Source organism: Muscardinus avellanarius (assembly GCF_963383645.1).
Source record: "Muscardinus avellanarius genome assembly, chromosome: 2".
NCBI classification, from domain to species: domain Eukaryota; kingdom Metazoa; phylum Chordata; class Mammalia; order Rodentia; family Gliridae; genus Muscardinus; species Muscardinus avellanarius.
The window spans coordinates 27,104,161-27,130,487 of record NC_137787.1 but is presented as its reverse complement, the minus strand read 5'-3'; the positions used below and the strand labels follow the sequence as shown (position 1 = coordinate 27,130,487).

Sequence of the window (26,327 nt, the reverse complement as noted above, 5' to 3'; positions counted from 1 at the left end):
AGTTATTATTGAAAATTGATGGAGAAACAAAAGTGTTTCAAGATAAGCAGAACTTCAAAAAATTCATGAATTCAAAGCCAACACTAGAGAAAATACTTAAAGAAATAAGCCATAAAGAAGAAAAAAGAAGCAAATTTCAGAACCAAAAAGGAGATAAATTTGATCAGTGGGGCAACTAAGTCTTTACTAAGTCTTTATTTCTTCTTTAAGAAATAACAGGATACCTAAGAGAAGACAGAACACAAAATGACATGAAACAAAAATCATATTTCAATAATAAATCTGAATGTCAAAGGACTTAAGTTACCAATGAAAAGACATAAACTAGCAACATGGATTAAAAACATAATCCAAGCCAGGCGTGGTGGTGCACGCTTGTAATCCCAGCATTCAGGAGGCTGAGACCGGAGGATTGTGGTTTACGGACAGCCTCAACTACTTAGTGAGGCCCTCTGCAACTTAGTGAGACCTTGTTTCAAAGTAAAGAATAAATAGGGCAGGGGGTATAGCTCAGAGGTCAAATGCCCCTGGGTTCTATTCCCAGACCCACATAATAATAATTAATGATAATAATAATAATATATATGCTGCTTACAAAAAACTCATCTTACAGCCAAAGACATTCATCAATTGAAAGTGAAAGGATGAAAAAAAATATATCATGCTAATGGAGATGAAAAATGAGCAACAAAGCCTTTAGGACATCAGATCTCAAATAGACTCAAACACAGTAATACTGAGAGACTTTAATACACCTCCCAGGCCACTAGATCAATCATCAGAGAAAAGATGAATAAAGACTCTTTAGAACGAAAGAAAACTATCAACCAAATGGGCCTAATAGACATATACAGACTATTTCAACCAGGAACAGCAGAATACACATTCTTCTCAACAATCCATGGAACTTCTCCAAAATAGGTCACATTCTGGGCCACAAAGCAAGAAACAAAAAATTCAAAAGATATATTTCCCTGCATCATTTCAGACCACAATGGAATGAAAGTAGAAATCAACAGCAAAAATATCAAAAGAAAATATTTAAATACATGAAGACTGAATGATATACTACTAAATGAGTGAGTAATATCAGACATAAGGGGTGAAATAAAGAAATTTCTGAAATTAAATGAAAATAGACACAACTTACCAAAATGTATGGGATACTTTGAGGTGGTGTTAAGATGAAAGCTTATAGCATTAAGTGCCCACATAAGAACAGTGAGTCACCAAGTAAACAACCTAATGACAAATCTCAAGGACCTAGAAAAACTGAAACAGTCTAATCCCAGAGCTAGCAGAAGGGAGTAAATAATTAAAATCAGAGCAGAAATAAAATAGAGAATAAAATAACAATTCAAAGAATCTAAAAAACAAAAAGCTGGTTCATTGAAAAGATTAGTAATATTGAAAAACCCCTTGCCAACCTAACCAAAAGAAAGAGAGAATCAATTCAAATAATTAAAATCAGAAATGAAAAAGGAGACTTCAACACAGACAGTGTGGAAATTCAAAGGATTATCAGAAATTATTTTCAAAATTTATACTCCAATAGACTCTAATAGACTCGAAAACATGCAAGAAATTGACACATCTCTAAGCACGTATAATCTACCTAATTAAACCAAGAGGACATAGCAAGCCTAAACCAACCAATAGCAAGCAATGAAATAGAAACTGCAATAAAAATTCTGCCATCAAAGAAAAGTCGAGTCCTTGATGGGTTTCCAACTGAATTCTACAAAACCAGCAGTGAAGAACTAATCCCAATACTTCAAAACTTGTTCTGGGAAATTGAAAGAGATGAACTTTCTCCCAAATTCCTTTGATGAGGCCAGTATCACATTAATCCCTAAACCAAGATACTTCAAGAAAGGAAAATCACAGACCAATATTCTTGATGAACATACATGCAAAAATTCTAAACAAAATGCTAGCACTATGCATTCAAAACCATATAAAAAGAATTGTATACCATGACCAAGTTGGTTTCATCCCAGAAAAGCAAGGCTGGTTCAACATATGTAAATCAATACATGTTATTCACCACATAAATAGAACTGAGAACAAAAACCACATGATCATATTGAATAGATGCTGAAAAAGCATTTGACAAAATCCAACACCCATTCATGTTAAAAAAAAAAAACAAGCAGAAAATTGGAATAGAAGGAACATATTTCAACATCATTAAGGCAACATACAATAAACCCCAAACCAACATCATAGTAAATGGGAAAAACTGCAAGAATTTCCTCTAAATATCAGGAACAAGACAAGGATGCCCACTATTACCACTCTTTTTAAATATAGTCCTTGAGACTCTTGCCACAGCAACAAGACAAGAGAAGGATATCAAAGGAATTCAAATAGGAAGAGAGGAAATAAAACTATCCTTATCTGCAGATGACATGGTCCATCATCTAGAAGATGCAAAAACTCAACCAAAAGACTACTGGAGCTGATTAACCAATTTGGAAAAGTTACAGGATACAAAATTAACCTTTAAAAAGCAGCTGCTTTTCTATATTGCAACAATGAATCCACAATAAAAAAAATAAAGGAAACAATTCCATTCATAATAATCTCAAAAACCAATAAAATACCTAGGAATAAAGCTTATCAAAGGCATAAAAGACCTTTACAGTGAAAACTATAAAACATCAAACAAATAAATTGAAGAGGACCTTGGAAGACGGAAAGATCTCTTTTGTTCATGGACAAGCAAAATAAATGTCATCAAAATGGCATTCTGCCAAAAGTGATCTACAGATTCAATGCCATTCCCATCAAAATACCAACAACATTCTTCATAGACCTAAAAAAAATCAATCATGAGTTTTATATGGAGAAAGAAATGATCCAGAATAGCCAAAAGAATTCTCAGCAATCAGAACCATGCAGGAGTCACCACAGTCCCTGACTTCACATTATACTACAGAGCAATAGTTAGTAAAAACTGCATGGCATTGGCACAACAATAGGCATACAGAGCAGTGGAACAGAATGCAAGATACAGAAACAAACTCATAAACTTATAGTCAATAGATCTTTGACAAAGGGGCTAAATTCATATGCTGGAGAATAGCCTTTTTCAACAAATGGTGCTGGGAGAACTGGCATTTGTAGAAAGATGGAACTAAATCCTTACCTCTCACCATGCAGAGCAGTCAACTCTAGATGGATCAAAAACTTGGAAATTAGACCAGAAACTGTGAAGCTATTAGAGGAGGGCATAGGCTCATCACTCCAACATACAGGCACAGGTAACAAATTTTTCTACAAGACCTCCAAAGTGCAGGAAATTAAAGCAAGAATTAAGAAGTGGGATGGCAAAAAACTAAAAAGTTTCTGCTCATTAAAGGAAACAATAAAGATTCTAAAGAGAAAGCCTACAGAATGGGCTTTACCACTTGGTAAATGGGTAATACCTCTTTACCACAGAAGATCTTTATGACTCTGATAAAGGGCTAATATCCAGAATATACAAAGAGCTCAAAACACTCTACACTAGCAAATCAAATAATCCAATCAATAAATGGGCAACTGAATTGAATAGACACTTCACAAAAGAAGAGACACAATTGACCAATGGATACATGAAAAATGTTCAACATCATTAATCATCAGGAGGATAAAAATCAAAACTTTGTTGAGATTCCATCTAATCCCAATCAGAGTGGCAAGCATAAAGAAGTCAAATAACAATGAATGCTGGTGAGTATGTGGGGAAATAGGAACTCTTTTACACTGCTGGTTGGAGTGCAAACTAGTCCATCTGCTATGGAGATCTGTGTGGAGATTCCTTAGAAAACAGGTAATGGATCCACAAAATGATCCAGCTATATCACTCTTGGGTATCTTTCCAAATGGTTTGAAATCAGAAAACTACAGTAACATATGCATACCCATGTTCATAGCAGCACAATTTTTAATAGCCAAAATATAGAACCAACCTAGGTCTCCATCAACAGATAAATGGATTGCAAAATTAATGGAAATACACACAATGGAATTCTACTCTGCAATAAAGAAGAACAAAATCATGTCATTTGCGATAAGATGGAAAGTCCTGGAGAATATTATGTTAAGTGAGATCAGCCAAGCACAGAAAGAAAAGGTATATGTGTTTTCTCTAATATGCCCAAACTAGGGAGTATTAGTTTGGGACTCCAGATAGTGTAGGGAAAACCTCAGTAAAGCTAGAAAGGAAGGATAGGAGAGAAACAAGGCTGAGGTTGATTAACTAGAGGAGCAAGATTCGAATATGTGTATAACTGTGAATGTAGCATGGTCAACCTGGACACTCATTTTTGGGAGGGTGAGAAAGAGGAACAGGGGGGGAAGGGCACCAAACATTATGTAAATGAATGCCATTTTTAATGTGATTCACATAAAAATAAAAAATAATTAATCAAATACATATTATGTAAAAAATTAAATAAATATAAACATACTAGAAGAGTCACATTTCTCACTGAGTGAAAAGATCTCTACAACAGGGCTATCTGTGATATTACTGTCCTGTCTATTTCATTATTCTTCCTATATATCTTCAAATCCCTTTAAATAGAATAATATTCAAGAATCCAAATCCATTATTAATAACATGATGTAGCTAAAAATAAAAAAATTCTAAAAAAGTTAATGTATGATACTGTCAAACTTTTGTTCCAAATCAAGCCATTAGAAAGCATTAATTATCATTGTTTATAGGTGGTAGCACAGAGTATAATACAGGAATTTTGCCTACTGTGGAAAAGAATTAGCTTCAATAAATGTCAAATGGTGTGCTGAGTATATACATAAAGGGCTAGAACAAACTAAAAAACCTTACCGGAAAACATAAAGAATACTTTAAGATGCATTTTCTGTTTATGATCAACAGTAACAATAATGAGCATTTAACAATGAACCCTCCAGGGCCACTAAGGGGATGCAGGGCCATCCTTCACAGTGTAGTCTATATAGATGGTAACCCTTTCCAGGTCTAAATACACAACCTGTTCAGCCATATGTGGTGGTTTTTCCAGGGATATTGTAACCATTTTACCTTCATTAAGTCATTTAATTCTCATATAACCCTAATAGTCTGACACCCTCCAAAATTTGCTTTTATAGCTCAGACAATGTGGAATGCAAACTTATGTCCCCAGTTGCTTACAGTAATTCTCTACCTACATGATTAACAAGAATTTGAGAATTTACATGTCCATAGTAAAATCCCCGATCTTCTCATTCCACCAAAATTTATTCCTGTAAAGTCTCTCCCATCTCAATCAATGGCAGCTTGATCCTTCTAGACATTTATAATGAATATTTGGAATCATTCTTAACTTTTTCTTTCTCAGCCCAGATCCAAATTCATTAATATATTATCTCTAACTTCAAAATACATTTAGCATTCATTCATTTCTCACCAACTGCATTATCCCTAGAAGATATGCCATCACTTTTTTTAAATTAATACAACAGCCTCCCTGGCTTCGTAGCTTTCATCCTGTCCCCTTTACAATCTCTCCTACGTAGAGCCACAGTGCTCTTAGGTGAGAGGAAACCTCCTAACTTCCCATCTCTTCCAAAGGAAAAGGAAACATCCATTCCAAGGTCTTCGAGGCCCTACAATATTTGTTCCTCTCCTCTTTGCCTCAGAACCCCAACTCCTGTTTTCCTTCTGGTTCTATCATCTCTCTCTTCTCCTGCTACTCTTGGGACACACAGGGTGCACCCCTCACTTGGGGCTTAGATACTTCTTCTCCAGGTCTCTCTTACTCGATGTCCTGTAGCCAAATGACTTCCCTGCTCACTGGCTTTTCTCAGATTCATCTTTTAATATCTTCTGACTCATTATTATTACATGATAGCAATTCCACATGCTTTTGTTAGATCTTGCTTCAGTATAACTTCAAAATGAAAATACTGTAAAAAGCAGAAAAACATAAAAAAATAAAAATCACTCATATCTTTGCACTATAATTTTTCATGTTCTTGAAGCATATATTGTATTTTAAAATAACACTTCATATAGCATTATGAACTGCTGTATTTACATTTTATCCTAAACACTTTAAAATAACATTAAACAAATATGATTTTTAAATTTCTTTTAGTGCATTTATCTTCCAGCATCTAGAATACCATAATTCAATTAACTCTTATTTTAGAAAATTTTTTTTCTGTTCTTAGGGTATAGAAGGCTAACATGTTTTGTAATGAAAGTCAAGAAAATGTCATTAATTTCTTGCCATCCTTTGCAGAAGATTTTCAACTCATAGAAACATGTTTTGGGTATCACAAAGATTTTTCCCATGTCTTTCATTACTTCCTTTTTGAAAGCACCAATGGGATCTGAACTAGTTATGGGGATTTTCAGGTGACTGGCACATACATCAGTGTATGTGATAAAAGCACTAATGTGCTGGCTGGCCAGGACTGATGTGCTGAATCCAGTACTGTGCCAAAGGTCTCTGTACACATCTATCATATTTGACCTTTTAATCACTGAGTTGGATGAAGCATTTGAAATATGTTTATCATATTCGCTAATGACACAAACCTGGATGAGGTAGAAAATGCTCTTATGGTGAATAACCATTCAGATTTAAAAGAAATCTGTTAGAAGGGATGATTACCGAAACCTAAAAATATGAAATTTAATAACATCAGTGTAAATTCTTGCATTTGTAGTTCTAAATCAACATTGTTTGTAAATACCAATGGATACATGCTCATATACAAAACCTATCTGGGCATGAGACATGTCAGAATTTCAATTATCACTCTGTTATTGGCTATGTTAGTCCTCAGGCAGGTTAATTAACTTTTCTCACTGTTTTGCTTCTGTACTTTGTATTCATATGTTTATCTTGGACATGGATGTTTACCCCATACTGCACAATCCAATCTTGACAACATCATCAAAATTATCAAACTCACTAGGTCATCTCACATTTATTGAGCACATTCTACATTCCACACAGTGGACTGTTTTGCACCTATATCATTAAATTCCCACATTAGAGCCTATATACTTTTATTTCTCTTAATTTATAGATAAAAATGGAAAGCATTTTTAAGTGAAGCCATAGATGTGTCCCTTATAACATATGAAATCTTTTTATGCTTACCTGTTCACTAGTCAAAAATTTTTGTTCTTTCCCATTTCTATTTCATTTCTAACTGGCAATTCCTTTAATTCTTTGACTTGTTTACTAAAGCTCAGCAGCAAATGGGTCTAAAATAAAAGCCAACTAAATATAAACACATTCTAGTTTTTATGATTTATTTCTAAAGGAGAATGTGATAGAAAATTGGAACCCACAGTTTAGAATAGCCAAAGTAGTCAAAATACCCTGATTTTTCATATAATTGAAACACTTAGAGAAAAACACGCTGGCAAAATGTAATAATACAAGCTTTTACTAAGTGCTAATAAGTAGAAAGCACCAGATTTGAAATCATTTCACTTCCCGTCAGTCTCCATTACTAACAATTGTGGGAATCTTGGGTAAAGAACTAAGGTTTGACTTTCCTCAATAAAATATAGATGATCTGAGACTTACTTCATACATATGTTAGGTATGATTAAGTGAAATAATATGTATAAAATTTCTGCATGTAATAAGCATTAATCCATGTCAGTTCCCTTTTCCGTCAACCACAGAACTTGATATAAAGATACTAGAAAAAACCAAAGAGCAATAAAAATGTGAAGAGAGTGAGGAGAGGTGATATGGCAAATAAACAAGTAATTAGGAGACAGAAGTGTTTATCACAGAATTAAAAAGATTTTCCAGTTCCCACAGGACACAATAGAAAGAGGAGGCAGGGACATGCTGCATAGGGACTTTGGTCAAATAAGGACAAAGGTTTCAAAGGCCTTTGCATTGTTCTAAAAATGAATGAAGAGCCTGGTCTCAGCAAGAGTGTCACTTATAATCCTAATGCAGTGAAACCCACTCTACGTTGGAGCTTCACTCTCATTTACTCCAGGTTAGTGTACACGGAGGGAGAGAGACAGGCAGAGACCTTTTCAAGGTATGTTCCAGGGAGGGAAAGAGAAATCTGTGGATGGAGCAAGTGTTTAGATGAAAGAAGAGGATGAGCCTTTCCTGAGGCTGGTGTCTCGGTCCACTGTATGACCTTTTTTCTACAAGGATCCTAATCGGAGAGTAATGGATCCCCCAGGAACCGTAACCACCCACATGCCCAGTTTGTGAGAGCTGAGTAACCTTTGAGAAACATGGTTTGACCATCACATTTCAAGTCAAAGAAAGTGACTCTTCTTAAAGGACATTAAATGGGGTCCAAAGCATTGCCTATGGCAACACTTATAAAGTTCTCTCTGAAGTCTCTCACATACCACAAGTCTACCCTCATACTCTCTCTCTCCTCCTGCCCTCCCATAAAACAAAGCTTCATTCTTCTACCGCTACCACATTGTATCATTATTATTTGAATGATATATTGAGTCATTCTCCCTAAATTTATTTTTTATTGCATTAAGCTCTCTGGTCTATCTACTTATGCATCTTGAATATGTGTTGTACACATCCTAAGAAAAGTGTGTGTGTGTGTGTGTGTGTGTGTGTGTGTGTGTGTGTGTGGTGTTTGATCTGGTGGGCTACCAGGAAAACACAGAATATTTGAGCAAAATTGTGAGTATCCCTGCATTTGTAATGCTTATCTTGTTAGAGTAGTATGACTAGTAATTAAAAAAAATGTAGTGGGTGGTTTCTCTACAAGCATAAAGAAGTTCCCACAGTCTATATGTAGGATGGTCTTCATGGGCAGTCTCTGTTTTCATTCAGTTTCTAGTTAACAGATCCAAGAATAGGTATATCTCCTCAATGAATGAGTAAGACGTGGGTATGATCATGTGGAAACTAAGCTGGATGGAATTATTAAAAGACCCTTTGATGAAGGAGCTATTTCTTCTTCATGGTTTTTAACACTGCTCTAAACAAAACAGAGTTCTCAGATTGAATAAACCAACAGTCTCTTTACTAAGAGGCTGATGTTTTCACACCACAGTGCTAATACAACTTCTTCAACTCTGAGTACATTTTGAAAGGTCTTATAATATCTGCGGTTTGGGACTTAATAATTATGGCTGGGGCCATTAATCTTGGAGCCTCCCTTTTTTATTATATCTCAGATTGAGAGTGAGCTTTTGTTACAGATTGCTAGCCTGTAGCAGCCAGTTGGGGAGATGAGACATCGCTGAGACAGATAACAAAGAAAAATGGGTAACAAACTGGGAAAGATTAGGTTGCTCTATGACACTATATTAAACAAACTCTGCTGAGGTATAGCAGGCAGAAGTCTCATCTCATGCTACTTCCATTTCTTTTCATCTGTCAAAATGACTGCTTTTAAAGGACTTAGCCGTGTGTGTGTGTGTGTGTGTGTGTGTGTGTGTGTGTGTGTGTTGCCAAGCCTTCACATTTCAAATGAAAACAACCCAGTTAACAAATAGGCACATTTTTAAAATGCCACTGTAAGCCTGAGGAATGAAAATGTGATTTTAAAATTGATGGAGGCTAAAGAAAGTGACCCAAAAGGCATTACAGTAAGTAATAAGCCTAAAATGTCTTGGTGTAGAATGTTTTCATTAATTTGCCTTTGAAGTTCATACATACTAAACTAAAATTCAAGGATAATGGATTTATATTTTTAAAATTCAATTTAATCAATAAGCTATTTCATGCAGTTTTTTCTTCATGTACAACAAGGCAGATGTGAACATTGAGTTATTATTTGAGAAAAAATAAATGATTTGCAAATCACTACATGTAAATTTATTAAATTCCATTGCAAATAATTTATGCCTAAATATTAGCCCAAGTGCCTAATATTCAGCCCCAGCTTCTTGTTTCTAAAAAAATGTTTTTGGTTTTATAACTGTTCACAATATAAATATTCCAAATATAATAAAAATCTTTGTCAGCTGACATATTAAAGAGTTAGTCATAAGTTAGATAAATTGAAATTATATATTATATATAAATTATATATTTATATATAAATTATATATATTTATATAGAGAGAGCCATGTTTGGTATATATATATATATATATATATATATATATATATGTGTGTGTGTGTGTGTGTGTGTGTGTATGTATATATATATATACATATATACATATATACATATACATATATACATATATACATACACACACACACACACACACACACACACACACACACACATATATATATATAAATACCAAGCATGGTTTTAAGCAATATATCTAAGGACAACTTTTAAAGGAAAGTACTACTACAGATTGAGAAACTGAAGTCAGATAAGTTTAATAACTTGCTCAATATTATGCAATAAGTAATAAGCCTGGGGTTGGAGCCCATCTATCACCCTTAACCAACACAGCCAAGCATCTAATTTTTATTTGAAGATCCACTTATGGAATGGTCATTTATATAAAGAAAAGAGCAACCAAAATAAATCACAACACACATAGGAAAATTAGCTGCATGTCACAGTAAGGCCTGGTTCCTAATAGGATGAGTGCAAATAATCAAGTTGCCTCTTCTTTAGGAGGCCGAGGAGCTGTCAGGCAAGGATGCTGGATGAGATCATTAATCAAGACACATATTCAGTGTCACTTGAGGGATGACGTACATGGAGTTAAAAGGATGATTTGTCAAAATATTTAATGTATGTGAGGAATGAACAGATTTTAGCAGGAAATGGGCAGAATAGAAGGTGCTGTAGGTGAGTATTGGAGAAGGTATCCTTCCCCACTCCATTTCCAATCCTCAGGAAAATGAAGATATGTTTGATTATGAATGATAATGGGAACTGAAGAGAAGGGTAATTAACATTTTTGAGCAATTTCTATGCAGCAGGAACTGTTTTTAACTATTTTAATCATTATCCCAATTTATGTGAGAAAAATGAGGAACAAAAGATCAAAACACCTGCAGTTAAAAACTTATATAGTCAAGATTCAAACACACACAGAATGCAGAGTTCAAGCTTAGCCATGAGGTGACCCTTCAAGACAGAAATGGAGAGGAATCACTGTGCAGACAACAAAGATTCGGGAGTTCTGTATTTCAATAACATCTAGTTTTAAGAAGGAAGAGGAGAGGAAAGGAGAACAACAGTGGCATGACCTCTGTGAGGTCACAGAAACCTTCTGTCTTGATGATTACCTACTTTAATATTTAAAAAGTAATCAACATTTATTATACCCTTATTCTTAATTTACTGTGGATGAGAGAATATTTTTATTTTATTTTTCCCAGAAAATATGTCTGGGTCCAATATGTATACGTGTGTCTGTGTGTGTATGTGTGTGTGTGTGTGTGTGTGTATGTGTGTGTGTACACTAAATAAATAACATATATATATATGTTATATATTTTTTATTTAGTATTTTATTAGGGTATTACAAAACTGTATAGTGTTTATTTACCTTTCTTTATTTATCAGGAAGGTCTGTCAAATATATAACTGTAAGTACGTTTAGATGATTATTTATTCTATTAAAAAGAATGGTTAGTCTTTTCAATAAAATATGTAGATATTTAAAGTTATACCATTTAATAAAATTTAGAAATGGAAAATTGATGGTTATACAATGCTGTTATTGTTTCTAAAATGTTTAAGATTTATCATTATAGTTTTCCTAGTAAAGTCAATTTCTTTATTCTGGAAAACAGTTTGGCAAATGCTTTAGATAACTAGTTTAACACTGTATTCAACTCCTTGAGTAAGATTTTGAATTGATTCTAAAGAAAATATTTTTGAAAAAACAACCTAGATCAAAATCTTTGTTTAATAAAGTGTGAAGAGGTAGGAGAATAAAAGTGGCTGATCAGAGGACCTACTTTTGAGATGGTTTTTTCTTCGTGCATCTTTTATTCAAGCCTTTTATTTCTTTTATATATCTGCCTTACTTGTGTTTTAAAGAGAACTTTAAGAAAAATGTCACTGCATAATTTCCTCTCCATTTTTCTTCCCTACTTAAAAAGAGCACCTACAATTGGCAAAAGAATCACCTCTAAATAGAACATAATTTGTTCTTGCCAGGCAGCAAAGAATTAAGTAGAAGTTGCTACCCCTGTTTGCAACCATCTAAGCTTGAAAGACTGACTGCTAAGTAGGTTAACAGCCTGATTCACATATTCTTCCTTCCCCAGCTCCTTGTAGATACCACACACTGATCCCTCTCAGGATAAACAGCAAAATCTCCCCCACCTCTTCTGCACAGATTGTATAATGTTTATTTACCTTTTTCTGTTTAGCAGAAATCTCCCTCACCTCTTTTGCACAGATTGAACTAAAAATGGTTCTATGCCAGACACCAAGAGTAAGAGGGACAAAACTTTGCTAATGCTGTGGAGAGGAAACCTAAATGTCTACACAGAGTTTTAGTGATTTGCAATAACCTTCCTTTGGCTCCCTAGTGCTGTTCAAGTGATGAAAACATAGAAAGAAGGAAAACAGTGTTCTTTAAATTCTACTTTATGGTGAAGCTGAGTTCTACGAAGCTACATTCACTTGTAAACAAGGATGGACGTGTGCATGGTAAGGAAATCGGAACCAGCACATAATCACTCTCCCCATTACAAAGTAAATGAATCAGAGAGAAAAAGAAGAGGGCAATACTGAAGAGTCACTGTAACTGTCACTCAGGTTTATACAGTTGTTTTAAACACCAAATATATAATCAATGTTTTATATTTTAAAAAATCAACGATGGAATGCTTTGTAAATCTCTCCTATAGATTAATTACGTACTTGAATAAGTATAAAAATTATCAGTAAAGATAACTTTCTCATTTTGGTTAAATTTAACACAGTGTTATCAACCTAGTATTTCAACATCTATAACGAATTCTTCTGGGCTTAGAATTCTTTGCAAATTCCCATGTAAAGGAAGTTTCAGACATTTATAAGGAAGTATATTTTTTAGAAGTAGGATATTATGAGGTATCTATTACTGCTAATAGCCCCATGCTATTTCCTTTGCTTTATATTTTGTGACTCTTAAACATTTTGAAATTAAAAAAACATTCTGTTGAATGTGGTGGCACATGCTTGGATTCCCAGTAGTTAGGAAGCTGAGAAAGGATGATCACAGGTTCGTGGCCAGGCTCAGCTACTTAGTGAGACCCTGTTTCAAAAATAAGAATAAAACTTATGCTTGGGACTGTAGCTCAGAGGCAGAATGCCCCTAGGTTCAGTCTCCAGGGCAGCAAAAAAAATAATGTTCAAAGTAAAGCTAATTCTATAGAACATTCCTTATTAAAGAAAATGTGCAGTATAGAGTTTCTTCTAGACAGGAAAAGAGTTTCTAAGTTCCAAATATTTCTAGATTTTTTAACTCACTTTTACAAAATATTAAAAGTCACTACTTTAAAGAAAAGCTGATTATTCTGATTGCTTGGCCTTTCTCCATTCTACTCGAACAGTATGAAAATCTTTTTCATAATATCAGTGACTTTTAGTTGAGTCATTACATTTTTTCAATAGAAATTCACATATGACAGTGAAAGGGCTTATTAAGATTTACTTTAAAATACATTTCAGAGAAATAATAAAATCTGAAGACTGTCCTCATATGAACAAATGAACCCCAGAGAGCCTCTATTTCAAGAAATTTTGATCTCTTCACTATTCACTGGAGGAAAGCATGGGTGCTCGTTACTAGAAATTGCAAGCTGTGAAGACTCTCAGAGACCCCCAAATGTTGCTTTAAAAACCTACCTTACAAAATACGAGAATCAGAGATAGCATTCTCTAAGTATGTGACATATTCTAGGCCTGGAAGGTCACAGGCATTGAAAGGCTTGCTGTGACTATTGTCGAAATTAGTGGCATAGAAATTTCTCATGAAAACAACCCATATTCTTTAAGGACTCTTGACTTTGGTGGTAGATTCATTTGCAGCTAGCCCTGTGGTCAATGCTCATTTCAAACCAGCATGTTGCCAAAACCTCTGCATGCTAATCATTTGATAAACATGGTAAATTTACATCAGGCCAGTGCTACTTAGACCTGTCTTTGCAATCAGTAAGAGAACTTGGAAGACAATCAGATGCCCATCCTTAAGCAAACTTTACTCAGGCAGAATCTGACAGAATGGATTCTAATGCATGTCCAAGTTTGGAAACCACTAATCTAGTACCACCTAAACAACATAAAGCATCTGCTCCTTTTGTGAAGCTAAGACCATGCTATATAACATCCTGGTCCCTTTACGCAAAAATAGTAGTTTTTATTCCAATCAGCTATGAAAAAGATTTAATGTTTATTGAGTGAAAACTGAATCTAAAAATATTTGATGGTAGAAAGTTTCCATTATGAAGGCTACAGCAACATGCTTGTGGGATATAGAGGAGTTAACCTTTGAGGAAGAAACACATATCCTGAGAGGGATCGTTTCTGTAAGCTCTTTTGTGAAACAAGCAAAGTCTATCAATTATTCTCAAGGAAAACTTGTGTGCAAAAGTTAACATTAATGTAGAGGCTAAGTAAGCCATTTAATAATTTAAGTGAAAAATGTTAGCAGAACATGACCCTGAAGAGTCAGATATTTTCCATTTGTAAATTTGTAGCTAAACTGCCCTCCCCCTGAAGAGGTTTTTCTTTCTTGAATTGTGTGTGTGTGTGTAAGCATGCATGGGTGCATTCTATTCAGCATTTGCTCACAAGAGAGGCTATCTTTAGATCATATCATACTTAATGTGTAGGTCTAATATTCTCTTTGTATCATTATATAGAGAAAAGAGAAGCAACTGTACTGGGCTTGCCCAACATTAACTCTATTGAGCTACAGATATTCACACATGGCTAAAGAATTCAGAATTAGTGTTTGACTTTGATATGTTTAAGTACATTGTGTGTTTTAGAGATTTTCCTCTTTCCCCCTCCTTTCTCCTCCTTTAGGTTGTCTTGTTTGCTCCTCTATAGGATTTCCTTTTTCATATAGAGTTACTCCTATGACCCATTTCTCCCTAACTCTCATATATTAGCCAAGCAAGGGAAGGAGGGACGGGGAGGGAATGGGGTGGGAATTAGGTAGGGGTTAAATCAGTGATGCGTACATGTATATACATACAAGTTTTTACCCCAATATGATATATAAATATAATGCACCAATAAAAAATTTAAAAAAATCAGAATTAAAGGTTAGATTTTCTAGAACTTTGAGAGCTAGTTGTTAAAGCGAATGCATTACTCAATAATAAGATACATAAACCCACAATTAATTTTTATTAAATCAAATATAATCAAATTTCAATAGCCCCTAATTAGTTAAATATATTTTGTTAGTATTCATGCAATTCAGTTTATTTATATCTCTTAACTGTGTATGTTGGAAATACTATGTGATATTGTGCTAACTGGGAATCTATTCCAAAATCCACATTGATTTCCATAAAGGTATGATGTTAACATTTTTACCACATAAATCAGTCAACAGAAAATTAGGGTTTCCCACCCCCCTATATTTTTGGAGAGTAGATATTAAACATTTACCAGCAATAACAATAACATGTGGTACAATTTAAGAAATTTAAGACTGAAGCACTGTGCTTTGGAAATTTTACTAAGACTTGCCCAAAGGAACCACAGCATTTTCTGTACCTGGCGTGAACAACTCTTAATGAGAAACATTGATGATTCCACTAATTTAGAAACAGAACATAAAAAGAACCTTGGCTTTCCAAAAGGGCAAAGAGACCTAAGGAAAAATAAGGGTTGTTCTTTAAGGTCTTAAAATGGACAGTCTTGGTGGTAAGTGGCTTCATCTAAAAAATATGAGCAAGAACATGTAAATCAAGTTTGGGCCCAAATAATGATTCTTATTATTAACAAAATAACATTAATACCTGGTCCCACTTGTACACTGAAAGAATTAGGTACATGGAGTCTTAGAGCAGTCGAGGAAATGCCGAGCACACTAGAATCATTGATGGCAAGGCAGTTAGAGAATAAGGCCAGAATGGTGTTACTGTGGGATTTATTCTAGATGGAAGGTGAATTATATGTCAAAAAAACAGAAACTAATTTATCTTCAGAGCCTATTGAGACCAATGTGTAAATATATGCATGTGCATATATTAGATAAATGTTTACTTTTTATGAATTTATTGTATACAATTGCATTTATTTTGATATGCTTCTTTCTATATAAATATATGCATATAATTATGTTTAATAATATAACATACAGTTCATGACCATTATGAGGACACAAATGAGTTCAGAAAGATCTATGATATAATTCTTTTGATCGTCTCCTAAAAGTTAACTTAAGTACTGCTGAGATTTTCCTTTCCCATAGCTTTCTAGAAAGCAGGGATTATACTTTAAGCTTAGATGTATAAATAGTATTTGGTGAAAAATTTGACTGAGAGAAATCTATTACCTATGATAAAAATAATAATCTATCTTGGAAATTATGTTCAAAAAGTGAAAAAATGATCTTTGATATACAGAAGGTTAATAGAGGGGAAAACTGAACCTATAGGTTCATTCCCAGAGGGGATTTCAGTTGACCTGGAAATTTTTATTTTATAAATGTAGCCAAGAGGGATGTCTCTAATATGGGTCAGGTACAAAGCCTTACTTCCTTATCAACAACATAAAAAAGATATGGATCTTACAGTATTTTTAAAAATACATACCTGGATTGTGTTGGTTATATTTGCTAATATTTTGTTTAGAATGATTGCATCTGAATTCATAAGCAATCTTTAGCTCCTCTGTGTTTTATTTTATTAAATCAAATTCATGAAAAATCTATTTTACATTTTTTCAAAAAGCTTTTATTTTTTATTTTTTAAAAGTTTTTATTAATGCCTTGTAGTCATATACCTTAATGGAGTAAAAGATGGTGGAGGCATATATGCACAAATCACCCAGTTAGCTCTTACCCAAGTCACACTTCATTCTCTTTCTCGCCCTCCTTCTCATGTTTGATTTAGTAACTGACTTTGATATGTTTGTTAAAGTAAATCATGAACATTAGAGAATTTCCTTCCTCCCCCCATCCAATTTCCTTAGGTTGCCTTGTTTGCTCATCTATAGAATCTCCAGTTTGGTCTAGAGTTACTCCTATGACCCATTTTCTCTCTTGCTTCCACATATTAGGGAGAGCATCCAATTTCTTATTTTTTGTGACTGACTAATCTCACTTAGCATAATGTTCTCTAGTTCCATCCATTTCCCTGTAAATGATGTAACTGTATTTTTCTTTATGGCTGAGTAAAATTCCATTGTGTACATATTCCATAGTTTTGTAATCCATTCATCTGTTGATGGACATCTTGGCTGGTCTAATAGTTTGAAAATTATGAATTGTGCAGCCATAAACATAGATACACATACATTAGTTTGGTAGTTTAGGTTTCCATTCTTTTGATTAGATACCTAGAAGTGGTATTGCTTGATCATATGGTAAGTTTGTTCCCATTCTTCTGAGGATCCTCCATACAGTTTTCCAAAGTGGTTGCAACTAATTTGACACAATACTATACTTAGAAGAAAGAAAAAAAAAAAAAAACCTCAACCAAAAGGCTTATAGAATTGATTAAAAAACATCAGCATGGTTTATGGATAGAAAATTAATCTTAAAAAATCGGAAGCTTTTCTGTATACCTACCATAAATCCACTGAGAAAGAAATCCAGAAAACACTTCCACTCAGGATATCCCACAAAAAATAAAATACATAGGAATAATCTTAACTAAGGAAATAAAACAACTCTGCAAAGAAAATTACAAAACATTTAAAAAAGAAATCAAAGAAGACCTTAGAAGATGAAAAGATCTTTCATGTTCATGGATAGGCAGAATTAATATAATCAAAATGGGCATATTTCCAAAAGTGATCTACAGATTCAGTGCAATACCCCTTAAATTACCAATGTCATTCTCAACAAGACACCAATGGCACAAGAAACTAAAAGGTAGATCAAAATGTGGGATTGCATGAAACTGAAGTGCTTCTGTACAGCAAAGGAAACTGTCAAGAACCTCAATCAAGAGCCAACAGAATGGGAGAAGATTTTTGCCACCAACACCTCCAATAGAGGACTAATATCTAGACTATACAAAGAACTCAAGAAATTCAGTACTAAGAAAACAAATAACCCAATTAAAACATGGGCAATGAACTAAATAGACACTCATGAAAAAAGAAATTTAAATGGCCAATAAATGCATAAAACTACTCAACATCATTAGCAATCAGAGAGATGCAAATCAAAACTACCCTGAGATTTCCCCTAACTCCAACTAGAATGGTAACCATTCAAAACACAAACAACAACTAATGCTGGTGAGGATGTGGAGAAGTAAGAACTCTACTATATTGTTGGTGGGACTGCAAAAAGAGCTATCTTTTAGGGTCTTGTGAATACATTTATCCTTGCTGATGCTTTCACATTTTTCTAGTATTCCAAGTTAAGTTTTTATTTATAAAAATATTCTTAAAACTTATTACTTGATTTTACATATACATTTACATAAAGTTAGAAATATGTATTTATAAAATACACACACTGAAACTATAGGAAAATGCACTGTGGATTAAATTTGTTGCCACTTTTTAACAAAAAGTCCAAGCTTTGAAGACTTTATCTGTTCTATGTAAATATTGAAGGAGTTACAAAAGCTGATATTGTTATAAATCAGGTTAATGATACTCTTTTTCTGAGACTTCTAGTTTATGAAAGCTATCTATTTGAGAAAAATGTGCAATTATCAGGTAGTATATTGGGCAATTATTAAGATATGTAAAGGTGCTAAAATAAAACTACAGTTTTAAAACTAATGATTTTTTTTTTTTTGGTCCTACTAGGGTGTCTGGAAGCCCTTCTACCTCCGGGCTACACTCCCAGACCTATTTTATACTTTTTTTTATTTTTGGAAACAAGGTCTCTTAAGCCAGTGAGGCTGGCTCCAAACCAGCGTGATCCTCCTGTCTCCGCCTCCCAAGCGCAGGGATTACAAGCGTGAGCCACCACACCCGGCAACACTAATGATTTTAAGGTAGGTAGAACATCTGGCTTAAACAAATGAATAGCCTTAGAATTATGTTTGTGAATATGATGATATATATAATTTTACCAATTTCCCAGTCTGCCCCAGTCAATATCTGGAATTTGGTTCTAAGAGGTGGTTTGGATGTACAGTGCATCTGGTGGAGTCTACAGAAAAGCCTGAGAAACTGCAGCAGATAAAGTTTTTTTTTTTTTTTCCAGTGTTTTAGTGAGATAAAGCTATGAGAAACCACCATGTTACTAAAACACAGGAGACAGGAACATAAAATCTTAGTTAGTGAATATGTAGTAAACCAGAATTGTTATATTCCAAAAATGCTTCTGTACACATGTGATCGTCTTAGGGGAAAATATAAACCTCATAATAAGAAGGCATTTTGTTCCTTTACTATAAGAAATTACTCTCAAATATTATCTCATAACTCACTTATTGCTCCTAATAACACTGTAAAGTTGATATAAAGGGTTTTTTTTTTTTTTGCTTCTGGCAAAGAAAAAAACTATCTGTGATTTTTTGGGGGGCTGAGCATGCACACTCTTATGCACTCCTAGCCAGGGTGCCCCTTTTCAGTACTGTTTGCCAAGGGCCTTCACCAAGACCTCCACAGAGGCCTTTCCCATGGATTCTTATAAAATGTCCTTATGGAAAGCATGGTGGAGGAGCTGGCAATTTCTTTGGTCTAGCATTTTGTAAATACTATCATATCAAGGGTTAAGCTTGCTTGTCACCATCACTTTGGCATGTTGGCTGAATTGGCCACTGTGTCACTAGCAGCTCAGCTTTTCACACTCTCCTAGTATAGATGAGAAACAGGCATTGGGTTCAGCAGTGACTTGCCCAAGGTCAAAGAACTGGTCAGAAAAAGCATTGAGTTTCAAATAAGGCAGTTTTGGTCCCAAATCCATTCTCTTAACTACAAAATCCTCTCTGTTTAGAAATATATTCGACTATTTTTCCATATTAAAGTTTTAATATATTCACATTTGCTTAATTTTAGAAGGCAATTTATTTTCATCATTTTGATATACTTGTGCTAGTAGAAGTTGCTCCTACAGTGTTCCAAGTAAATGAGACATCATTCACTTTATGATGTTCATACTTGGAAGGGTTAGTTTATTGAAAAAGCCACATCGATGCACATATTCAGAATATTATACCTTAAATACTGCTAGAGTTGGGTGAAAAAAGTATACTGAACTCTCCCTCACTCTTCTCAAGTTTAGTCTGAGATATCTCAAGTACATTTTGGGAAACTTAACTTGGTTAGATACTTTGTTTATATATTTTGAAGGAATGGCATCATTTTATATTGTTTTTATAAACACCTGAAACTTTGTCTTCATTGTTCTAGTTATAGAAAAATAGATGACAAAAAAGGTCAATCTTAAAAAAGACTTTTTTGCATTAAGAATTTGTACAACACAAAAAATACATGAAGAAATACTTTACAAATATGGTGTAAGAATAAAGTATTCTTGAATCCTATGACAAAAGTGTGTGGTTTGTAGATTTTCAGGTATACGAACTAGTGTCTCTATTTACACACTAAGGGAAAAGTAGGCATATCTTATAGTTATTATGAATATGATATAATAAAAGAGAGCATTAATAAAGTTCTGGAAATTAAAACAAAAATTAACAAGTTGGACGGCATCAAACTAAAATTTTTCTGTTTATCAAAGGAAACCATTAAGAATCTAAAGAGAAAGCCTATAGAATGGGAAAAGATCTTTATCACTCTGATAGAGGGCTAATATGTAGAATATATAAAGAGCTCAAAAGACTTTACATTAGCAAAACAATCTAATCAATAAATGGGCAACTAAATTGAATAGACACTTCACAAAAAAGAGATACGATTACCTAGTAGATACATGAAAAAACTGTTCAACATCGTTAGCCATCAGGGAGATGCAAATCAAAACCACACTGATATTCCATCTAACCCAAATCAGATTGGTAAACATAAAGAATTCAAATAGCAACAAATGCTGGCGAGGATGTGGGGAAAGAGGAACTCTTTTACACTGTTGGTGGGAGTACAAACTAGTTCAGCCACTATGGAGATCTTTGTGGAGATTCCTTAGAAAACTGGGAATGAATCCACCATATGATTCAGGTATACCACTCCTGGGTATCTTTCTGAAAGGGGTGAAATCAGAGAACTACAGTAACATATGCATACCCATGTTCATAGCAGCACATTCGTAATAGCCAAAATATGGAACCAACCTAGGTATCCATCAACAGATGAATGGATTGTAAAATTTTGGTAAATACACACAGTGGAATTTTACTCAGCAATAAAGAAGAATAAAATTATGTCATTCACAAGAAGACGGAAATACCTGGAGAATGTTATATTAAGTGAGATTAGGCAAGCACAAAAAGAGAAGGGACATATGTTTTCTCAAATATGTTCAAGCTAGGGATTATTAAGGATACCAGAAGGAATCCAGATAATGGAAATAAAACCTCAGCAAAGATAGAAAGAAAGGGTAGGGAGGAAAAAGGCTGAGGTTAAATAATGAAAAAGCTACACTCAAATATATGTATACATGTAAATATAATATTGTTAATCTGGACACTCAGTATTGGGAGGGAAAGAAAAGGAGAAGGGGTGGGGGAGGGTGCTAAGTACTGTGTGAATATATGCCATTGTCAACATGATCTACATTAGGATGTGAGACTATGGTGCACCAATAAAATTGAAATATTTAAAAAAGAATTAGTATAACACAAAAAATACATGATGAAATATTTTGCACATATGGCCTAAGAATCAACTATTCTTGAATCCCTATGACAAAATTGTGTGATTTGTAGATTTTCAAATATACAAATTAGTATCTCTGTACTTATACACCAAATGAAAAGTAGGCATATGTGTATTTTATAATTATTATGAATATGATATAATAAAAGAGCATAAATTTAATATAACAGAAACTTTGTAATTTACATTAGTATCAATTAGGCATGTATCTGTGTATATATGGGAAGGTGGCTACAAATTAAGCAAAGCATATGTATGAATGGCTATATATAACATATATAGCCATCTTCCTTAAAAAGAGTAAAAGTAGATGAACTACTTGGTCCTGTATGGTCACCTTTACTTTCCACTTATTCTTTTTGATATCAATAATGAATAAAAGAAAATATAGCTTAGTTCATTGGATTTTGCTATTTGCAAACTGCTATGGTTTGAATATATTTGTCCCTCTACAAAACTCAAAATGAAACCTATTTCCTAATGCTCCCATGTTGAGAGGTGGGGCCTCATGGAGGGTGCTCAGGGCCTGAGGGCTCTGTCCTCAGGGATTAATGCTGCTGCAAAAAGGGCTAGAGGTAATGGGTGTTTTCTCTTCCACTCTTCTGCCATGTGGGAAGCAGCATCCCTCTCTTCTATAAGATGCACGTTTCAAAGGATCATTTTGGGGGGAGACAAGACCCTCAGGAAGTACTACGTCCTACATCCTTGCTCGGAATCCTGAGCCTCCAGGGATGCAGGAAAATAAGTTATGTGTTTCAAAAGTGACCAAATCTTAGGTATTCAGTTATAGCAACATGAAAAGACTAAGATGTGAACTTACCTATTTCATTCACTTTCCCCCTAAGTATCTGTTTTAATCTATTATGTCCTATGGCAGAGGACAGAAGACGAATTCAGCCTTGTTCACAAGGAGTTTCCAACTTAAAATATAAGACAAAATGCCATTTAAAAAAAATTTATCTCTGGTCATTACAGGGCCACATGGAGAAAAGATAACTAATCTAGCCTGAAAAAGGAAATACTTCTTAGAAGAGATGACAGCTGATGAATGTCTTGAAGTGTGACTAAAATTTAATCTGAAGAACAGAAGAGGGAGGGAAGTCCAAAGAAACTGTATGATTTTGATCCATGGACTTGAAAAATAGGGAAAAATTTTCTGAAAATTCCAAGCCCTATATGAGCCACAGTGGCAAGGGCTTTAGACGGGGCCATAGCTAGATTTTCCTGAACAGATCTCTTCACAATATTTCATCCACTGAGTTGGTCAAGACTGAAAACAAGAATAAGTCCAGGAACTCCTAAGTAGGAGGCTTAAGATCCCCAAAAGGGTTGAGGTTAGAATTGAGGTCTTCAGATTGAAGGGGAAGATGCTCCTATGCATGCATACATGTATATATGTGTTCTTAATTATGGTAAAAACAGAAAACTTGAAGTTTACCATCTTAATTATTTTTCAGTGCATAAATAAGTGGCATTGAGAATATTCATATTTTTTATGCTGGAACTCTAGAACATTTTTATTTAGCAAAATGAAAGCTATATATTCATCAAACAACCATTCTTCACTCCCTCTTCCTTTTCTCTCCTCCTCTTCTTCCTCCTTCTCTTCCACCTCCTCCTCCTCTTCTTTTCTTTGCTTTTTAAAAAATACTTTTATTGGTGCATTATAGTCTTACACCATAATGTAGTTCACAGTGAGAGTGACACACATGTGAGCACTCCTCCTCCACATTCTATTTCTTTACCTTTCACTACTTGAAATATTTCACATAAATGAAATTAGATAGAATTTGATATTGTGTGACTTTTTTCCTTTAAAAGAAGAAAGCCATAGGATCCCAATATTCAAAGAATAGCCAATTCATTTTTTATATAAAAAAGGTGTCACAGTACATATTTTGTGTCAGCCAATAGAACTACTATGTAGGCAATAAAACTCTGACAACAATGGGTGGTTAATTTGTAAGGACCATTGGTTATGAACCCACTCTGCATTTATAATTTTTGCACCTGCAATTATTTGCATGCAAAAAAATGTGCAGCCACAGTTGCCTAATTATAGGCACAACTATCCAAATTAGCCCTCAAAAAGAACAGCACAAAAAGATACCATCTGTGAAAGAGCAGCAAACCCCTCCAACCTTTCCTGCTCCAAACCCCCGTAAGGCTGGTGGGCACATCTCCCTTCTGGCATCTGTCTCAGGCTTTATTTGTAAATGATCTCATGCATTCCTTACAGGCTCCTCATTCGGATAAGATAAGATTCAGCAGGACTTTCCTCTTATCTAACCATTGTGCTTGTACCATCCCCAATGTAATATGTGCTATAGTACCAGCAGGCTGAAAACAGAAGCTACTTATGAAGCACATCATTTGCATCCTTAGCACAAGTAGATTCGATTTTTTTTTTATTCACATGTAATTTTACACGACAGGCATCTTGAATACCATAAAGACAGAATCTCATATAAATTTCTGCTTAAAGGTGACAAGAAAATTATGTTACTCTACTTTTTTATTTTTATAAAAAAGGCTTAGCCATTTATTAAAAACAGAGCTGTCAGTTCTCATCAAATATATTCATATTTCTCCATTATATTATTAGGGCCATCATGAAATTTAATAGTTGTCCCTTGGAATTTGATTTTCTATGAATGCATCATAATATAATCACTACTATAGCAAATAATTATTGAACTATGAAGAGACAGTTATGATTTCAGGTGGGAAATATACAATAATAGATGAGAAATTTAAAACCTAGGTTAATACTTGATAAAGATTCTGATCTCATTCAAACATCAGTAATAATAAATGTGGGGACAACATAACCTGCTTTATGAAAATGATATAGATTACAGACAGAATAATTTTCAAAGGCTTTAATGATAGTTCAAAAGTTATTTGCATATAATTTAATCATAATAAACACTCTGATAAATCCTCTGTGGTAGAAACTATACCTTTTCATGATGGATAAGTAGTTTATTGGCTTAATAACAAAAATAAGGTAAATGTTTTTGTTACTTTCCTGTGAAGTATATATTCTTTCACTTTATACAATTTGAAATTGTTGCAAAGCTGTACTCTAAAGGCTTATGGATAAATGAAGGCTTAGAAATTCTAAAATGTTCCCTAGTTTTTATATTTTACTTAAAATTTTATAGCAAAGAGGAAGGTAAAATTTCATTCTGCTACCTTTCTTTCAGTGGTGTGAATCATAAAAGTTGAAGCAATAGTTAGGCATTAGCCTTGAGTTAATGGACAATGGTGTATATGTTTGGACATGGAAAATAAGATACAGTTATTTATACAGAGCAAAGAAAAAACATATTAAGAAAGTGAGAATTTGGGCAAGGGAAACATCATTCCACAAGGAGGATTAACCAGAAGTAAAAGATTGGTTAGCCATTTTCTCTATCATATATAAATGAGTATTTGAGGTAGGCATGGTAGTGCATGCTTGTAATTCCAGCTAAAACAGGAAAATCTCAGGTTCACATCTGGCCTTAGCATTTTAGAGAGACCCTCCACAACCTAGTGAGACCCTATTTCAATATAAAAAAATAAATAAAATAGGGAGGAGATCGAGCTTAGAGATAGAATGCCCCTTTGGTTCAATCCCCAGGCCCACCAAAACAAACAAACAAACAAACAAACAACAACAGAAAAAAACAATTCAATGGATGGAATCAAAGTTCAAAATAGCATTAGTGGCAATATAGACAAGTAGTCCATTTTCATACTGGGTAGAAGAACATTTTGGGACATTAGAAAGAATAATGTCACTCACATCCCGAACTTCCATTTGTAGACACCAGAGTCAAGTTGGAAGGCCATGGATTCCTAACAATGTCTTGCCAGTGAATGGTTTCTGCATAGCAGAGGAATTTGTTCTGATCTACGTAGACTCCACCATTTAGAATTTCTGTGGTAAAAAACAAACAAATTTTTATTTCAAAGTGTTTGTTGATGGAAAGGTCATTAATAAAAATTATTTGCTCAGATTATTTACAATGTTAAATCAGAGGTACACTGTTAATAGTCAACATACCTACTCACATATCTTTCACTATGTCATCTACATTGATTAAGACATTTAATAAGATTAACAAGTACAGAAGAAAGCAATATCTACTCAATTGTAATATCAAGAGAATCCTTTGGTATAGATGCTGTTTCTTTTCTGATTTATTATTTTTGCAATTGGACCATCTTGTGTAATATATCATAGCCATCTACTCTGGTTTAATATTGCATAATAACTAATTATTATTTATATTATTTAATGAGAATAATATCCTAGAGTAATTGTACAGAATGCTACTCCAGAATAATTATACTTTTTGTCATTTAACTTGTTTAACTCTGATTTGTCATTAAAATAAATTTCCACAAATGCTATTCTAAGGCAAGGCCTATAACATGAAGAGTATCAAAACTTTTGCTACAAGATATCAATAGTCTCTTCTGAAAGATGATTTCAGTCAATATGACTG

At 34.0% G+C, this 26,327-nt stretch overlaps 1 protein-coding gene across 2 annotated transcripts in view; it reads right to left on the bottom strand.

Annotated features, from left to right (window-relative positions):
• ERBB4 (erb-b2 receptor tyrosine kinase 4) overlaps window positions 1-26,327 on the bottom strand; it is a gene marked incomplete at both ends in the record, with an annotated part of 1,174,461 nt that overhangs the window by 364,084 nt on the left and 784,050 nt on the right. For both annotated transcript variants that reach the window (XM_080689981.1, XM_080689982.1), the window contains one exon: window positions 25,622-25,756. In XM_080689981.1, coding sequence (XP_080546107.1) covers window positions 25,622-25,756 — 135 coding nt within the window. The remainder of the gene's footprint in view (window positions 1-25,621; window positions 25,757-26,327) is intronic.